Source organism: Gouania willdenowi, chromosome 15 (assembly GCF_900634775.1).
Source record: "Gouania willdenowi chromosome 15, fGouWil2.1, whole genome shotgun sequence".
NCBI classification, from domain to species: Eukaryota; Metazoa; Chordata; class Actinopteri; order Blenniiformes; family Gobiesocidae; genus Gouania; species Gouania willdenowi.
In genome coordinates, this window is record NC_041058.1 from 7343104 (window position 1) to 7349482 (window position 6379).

The following is a 6379-nucleotide window of genomic DNA, read 5'->3' on the forward strand; positions in this document are numbered from 1 at the left end:
ATAGTCTATAGCTAATCAGTATTACTCAAGTCTCTCTTCATTCCATTATTTATAAGTGATTGTAAACTGAATTATGTTTACCTGCAATGTGTATCATAAAATAAAGGCACAGAGACAACATGAGTCATTGGGTAAATGAAACTCAATAATATTTGCAGGGGCTCACAGTTTACAAGGGGCTTATAATCGCATGATCGCAGTCATTTTTAATGTTAAACTATATTGAAAAAAACCTCAAAATTATTACATAATATTTCCCTTAATTAAATAGAAATTGGTCACAACATTTAGGAAATTTAAAGTGAAGATCCTGTTGGGACTGATATCTGTCAGTTATTGCGTTGATACTGTGTATTACAAATTTAGTATTTTATACATAGAAGTGCAAACTAGGGCACAATAATGTTGAAATTACTAATTTTTCCACATAAAATTTGTGGCTCGTACTTGAGATCGAGCTGCTCCATATTTGGCCCCTGAGTTTGACACCCCTGTTTTAAAGAGTTTTACATAGTAAAGGAGGACAAAACATGCAACATGGAGAATAAACAAATATGTGCCAAAACTCTGTTTTTTGTGCATTATTTATTGACAGATGAGTTTTTTTGACCTTTATTTAATATTAGATTAATTTGACTCGTTTCTAAAATATGTATAAAACAACTATGTCAATCTCAATAAAAGTGAATCATACGAAGACGTGCAACTTTTTCATTAAAGTTTTAGGCTTTATTTATTTAATTTATTATTATTATTTTTTTTTTACTTTTGGAGTTTCAGATTCAAACAACTATATTATAAAATGACTGAAATGAATACCTTTACAAGAATGTTTCTGAGTAGCAAACGTTATCTGATCTAATGATGAAGTTTTGATGTACGATGCCTTTCTCGGAAGGATTACAATGTCTCCCTGCGGGCGTTGGTTGACTGACAGCCAGCAGTGTCGTCAAATGAAAACGCACACAAACAGAATGAAATACAAAGAATCTCTTTGGAAAAAAGTCAAGCCTTGTACTGAGCTGAAACAAATTCTGTTTGGTGAAGCCAACGCTAAAGGTTTGACCTTTCAGACACATTTGTGGTTTCTATGTATTTATATTTAATCTAATTTGCATGTTGTTCTAGTGTAGGGGTCACCAAGCTTTCTGAAACTATGAGCTATACTTCAAAGATATTGAATCATCAGAAGGGCTAAAAGTTTAATATACACTTCTTAAATACTACATTTTCATAGCTTCACTTTAATTAGAGGGCAAGAGAATAAAAGAAGACAAGCAGCAACTTAAAAATGTCTCAACGTGAAAAACTTTATTTTTCTTAATTTATGCAATTGTATACTTATGGGAAATCATAATTTTCCTATATTTTAACAAACAACTTTGAACTAGTCGTGAGACAAAACGTACAATTTAACAATTTTGTAATATTAAACAAAAATCTACTTTGTGGTTCTTGTTTTTTTATTTATTTTTTAATCACATTGTAGCACAATCCACAAAGTTTTGTATTACTAACAGTTATTGTCACTGAAAAAATCTGAAGAGAGCATGTATTTACTCCACTAAGGCTCTGACGACATCTGTATTAATCTTTATCGGACTAGTTTGTGACTAGCGCTGCTGTTAGAACCTGAGGGCCCCTCACATGGTCCATGTGGGCTCCCTGGTGCCCGTGGACACTGTATTGGGGACCCCTGTTATAGTGTGTTTGTTTCCTTTTGGTAGCTGTTTTAATTTGACCTAAAAATCCCCTAATCTGCCATATCTTTAATAGACAATCAATCACATACTGAAATATCCAAATTAAAGCAAACATATGCTGAGTAAACGTCAATAAACTACAGTAGAATTATAGGCCTAAATAAGTTTGGATGATTGAAGTTAATTAAATGAGCTTAACATGATGGATTCAACGTGTTTCCCCCACTTTCCTATAAAGTCAGTTAAATGAACATGGGTTTGTCAGTAGAAAGCGAAACAAAATAAAATATATATATAATATAAAAGTGTATTTATAAATTCAAAATACGGAAATGTATTTGTAAAGCACATGTCGTACCCAAGGCATCATTTACATTATTAGAAGTACAATATTTAGAGTTTATAAATCAATAAAAAAAAAAACTTTATAAACAATAAAAAGTGTTTGAAAATAACAACAAAATAATTAAAAAAACTCCCTCTCAGTCATAAGCAGTAGAGAAAAAACAAGCTTTTAATTCAAGTTATAAATTATTGTGTTCACCTTCAACAGCATGTGCAGACAAGGTAATAATAATAATAATAATAATAAATGTTCATATTCTATGCTTACTTAATTTCTATTCCATGCAGCATAACAACTAAAAACCACTCCACCTTGCTTGGTGTGAACAAGCATGGCAAACATAAGCATATATATATACTGTATATATCCAAATAGATTTGCAAAATGTGTGTTTGTAATGTGAAAAATGTTATAACCTCAATGTGAGCTGTAACTATTGGGATAAACACACATTTGTAAATCATAAAAACGAATGTGTGCAGCAACTTCAAAGCAGCAAGCGATCAAAGCGGTATTGCCAAAAGAATACGTACAGTAGCAATCATAACTTTTGGTCTCTGTTATGATGGAATGATTTAATTCCAGAGGAGAATAACATCTTTCATTGAGATTTCTTTTGTTTGTTTACATATTTTTACACAAATGCGTTGTCATTAAAATGCTAATGTTGAAAGAGGTGCAGCACTCCACACACGCACGCACGCACGCACACACACACGAGAGAGAGAGAGATGAAGGTGAGATAATGCAACATTAATAAAAACATAAAAACTTACAAACATGCAACCATTGCTAATCTCCTGTTTTTGGAGGAAGAAGGAAACTTCAGTAACAAGGTGAAAAGCTATTTTCCTTCAGGCACATTGTTAAGAACAAGCAACAGAGCAGAAAAAAGGGACATACAAAAAAATAAAAAATAAAATAAAATATAAAGAAATTATGACTGATAAGAAGAAGACATGACATGAAAAGTGATTGATGGTGTTGACCTTTTCTTTTAACCCTCCTATTATCCTTGGGGTCTATTTGACCCCATTCAAATGTTTATCATTCAAAAAATAACTTTTTTTTTGCTTCATATTTCATGAATCTTCCTAATTTGATGAGTACAATTGATTAAGCATAAAATTATCATGATGATTTTTTTTTTTTCTTCAAAATGCTGAACATGTATGGCACGCATTGGTGTTCCTCTGGGGTCAATTTGACCCCAAGCTGTTTTAGCAGTGGAAAACATGACTTTCTGTGTGGGACCTATGTGTGACCTTACATCCCCACACCTGCAGGTGCAGAGTTGATACTTCTGAGTTGACACATGACTTGGAAAACGGAAGGTTTGCTGTCAATGAGGTTTAGGAACAGCTCTTTCACAGTGACATTGAGGAGGATGTGTCTGAGACAGAGGACTTTATTGTGAATAACACCAAATAATTAACAAAAACGGAGATAAAAATAATTAAATAATATTTTTTTATGAGAGGAAATCAATGGCTGTATTGTTTCAAATATGACAGACAAAACAGTAAAACGTTTGTTTGTTTAAAAAGTAAAGAATGACAGTCATACTATGACAAATGAGCAAATCTAATGTCTTTAACCATGCACACTGTTTGTCAATAACACATTCTAGGCTACAGTCTTAGTTATATGATTGTGTATTAGCGTCCCCAGATTGTCTGCACTGGTATAAAAGAACTGGCAACCATTCAGTCCGAGTCCTGCTTTCTATTGAATGGGAGGAAACAGAGCATCTGTATTAGACAGAAAAGGCTGTTTTTGGGGCCACACTTGGCCATCTATGTCTTGCATTCAGACGTTTACATCCTTCTTTGTCGAAGAAAAATTAGGCCTTGTGTTGATAATTTGAACACGTTAAACTTGCAGTGAGGCTGCATGTTTTAAACTAGTTAAAAAAATGTCACTAACATTTTCATCTGTTTCATTGAGTTTTAAAGTGTGAAGTGCCTTTGAGTTTCTTGAAAAGCACTATAAAAAATTATTTCAGTAATATTATCAGTATTTTGAACAGTGGTTCCTAACAGCCAATCAGCATTCAGAATCTTGCACTGGGTTCTTTTTAACGGTGACAAAACAAAGACGAAAGGCAATGATATCAAAGCTCACAGTGGGTTCTTTTTTCTGGACTCAGAGACTTCAACTCCTTTGAAAGACTGGAAGCTTTTTGGTAACGTCCACAAGTTTTGCATCTAATATTTTAAAATGGAGAAAATAAACATCACAGCAGAGACAGAAGTTTCTTCTGACAAATCATCTTGTAATGAACCAGCTAATCCCAAGTGTAATGAATGTGGAAAGATGCTTAATCAGGAAAGAGAAATAGATTCCATCCTTGAGGCACAACAGGAACTGAAGGTCAAATTGGAAAAAAAGGATCTAATGTTGGAGCTAAAGGAAGAGGAAATCTCATACCTTTCATTTTTACTGGATGAGATGGAAAAAGAATTAGACATGAAAAATAGCCAGTGGGAGGACAGCCTTGACCTTAAACTGGAGGAGCTACGTGAGAAGTTCCAGGATCAGAAGAAGCAGTTGGATGAAGAAAAGGCTGCTTTGTTGGACATTACTAACGAGCTTCAGAACAAAGAACAAATGTTCTTAAAGCAGAAAGATGAACAACAAACAACCATTTCACAATTGGAGGCCACTCTGAAAATGAAGGAGGATGACCTAAAAAGCCAACTGGTGGAGAATGAAAAAGCTGTGAAAGCAATCACAGAAAAGGAAGCTCTCTGCAATAATGAGAACCAGTCAACACAACTACAGACTGCCCTGGATGAAGCACAGAAAAAACTTGTGGCAATGGAAGAGGAGCGGTCCAACCACATCAAGACTATGTCCATCATGAAGGCCACGCTCACTGAAACACAGGAAGCCTTCAACAAAGTGCAAGCCACAATTCAGGAGCAGAAGCAGGAGAAGGAGAAAGAGAAGGAGCAAAAGAGGGAGAAGGAGAAGAGGCAGAAGCAAGGGAATGAGGAAGAGAAGGAGAAGAGGCAGATGCAGGGGAAGGAGGAAGAGAAGGAGGAGGAGAAGAAGGAGAAGGAGCAAAAGAAGGAGAAGAGGCAGAAGCAGGGGAAGGAGGATGAGAAGGAGGAGGAGAAGAAGGAGAAGGAGCAAAAGAAGGAGAAGAGGCAGAAGCAGGGGAAGGAGGAAGTGAAGGAGAAGGAGCAAAAGAAGGAAAAGAGGCATAAGAAAGACAAGGAGCAAAAGAAGGAAAAGAGGCATAAGAAAGACAAGGAGCAAAAGAAGGAGAAGGCAGATTCTAATGACAACCCGATAAAGAAATGGTTCAAAAACCTGTTTAGAACCAAAAGAACATGAGGATGGTGCTGCAGATGGATGATGTGAACAGTAACTGGTGTAACAACGTGACAGTGATCCTTCAGCACTGCTCTCCTCAGAACCACCAGAATATCGGTGCATGTTTGTGTCAAACTTACGTGTCCTGATGTCATTCCATTCATCTGAATTTGGACCGAGGACCTCCTGTGTGTCACTGAAGGGATGTTATTGTATTTAAATAAACAATTTAAATCTTAATTGCATTATTCTGTTTAAATATCCTACTCCTTAGTTGAGTATTGCATGAACTTTACATTCCCATAAATATATTAAAATAAAAATATAAACCTGTGCTACAGCAGGGCAGGTTCTGTTTCTATCTAACACATGCTGATGTTTGAAACTTTACATGTGTGGATATAAAGAGCAATTAAATAAAACCAATCTTATAATCCAAAGCCAAAATAAACAATCAGGTTAATTTAATCATGACCACGATTAAAATTTGAATAATTGTGCAGCCCTAGTTCTCCATCGCAGTGTTAGGTTTAACGGTTACACGGCAAAGCAAGAGGAAAAAGTAAGACAGACTCAGAGAAGCAACAGAATAAAGTAAGGATGTCACGATTTCCGATCACATGATCGGAAATCGGGCCCGATCACATGGTTTCAGACTCGATGGGAATCGGACGTTATCTCCCGATCAAGACTCGGTTATGAATGTATAATTATTATCATTATAGAGGTGGGCAGTATAGTGGTTCATACCAAATACAGCCGTATCGGTATACTGATTACACAACGCTCAGAACGCTACGCTGTGCCGCGTCAGATCGGAGCCTTTTCAATGTTGCGCTCCTTGGTTTATGAGGCGTGATCACACACAGGACTCTGAGCAGCTGACGTAACTGACACACACACACACACACACACACACACACAAATCAGCCAGTTTATGATAGAAAGAAACAATAAACAGCATAAAGTTGCCAAATAACCACGTTATGTTGGTTTAGAAGTGATCGTG

General features: G+C 35.8%; 1 protein-coding gene across 1 annotated transcript; it reads left to right on the forward strand.

Annotated features, from left to right (window-relative positions):
- Positions 1–4213: 4213 nt before the first annotated feature.
- On the forward strand, positions 4214–5391 carry LOC114476912 (nucleolar protein 58-like). The gene has a single exon (XM_028468915.1). The coding sequence runs from the start codon at positions 4270–4272 to the stop codon at positions 5389–5391; it is 1122 nt and encodes a 373-aa protein (XP_028324716.1). The 5' UTR covers positions 4214–4269.
- Positions 5392–6379: the final 988 nt, after the last annotated feature.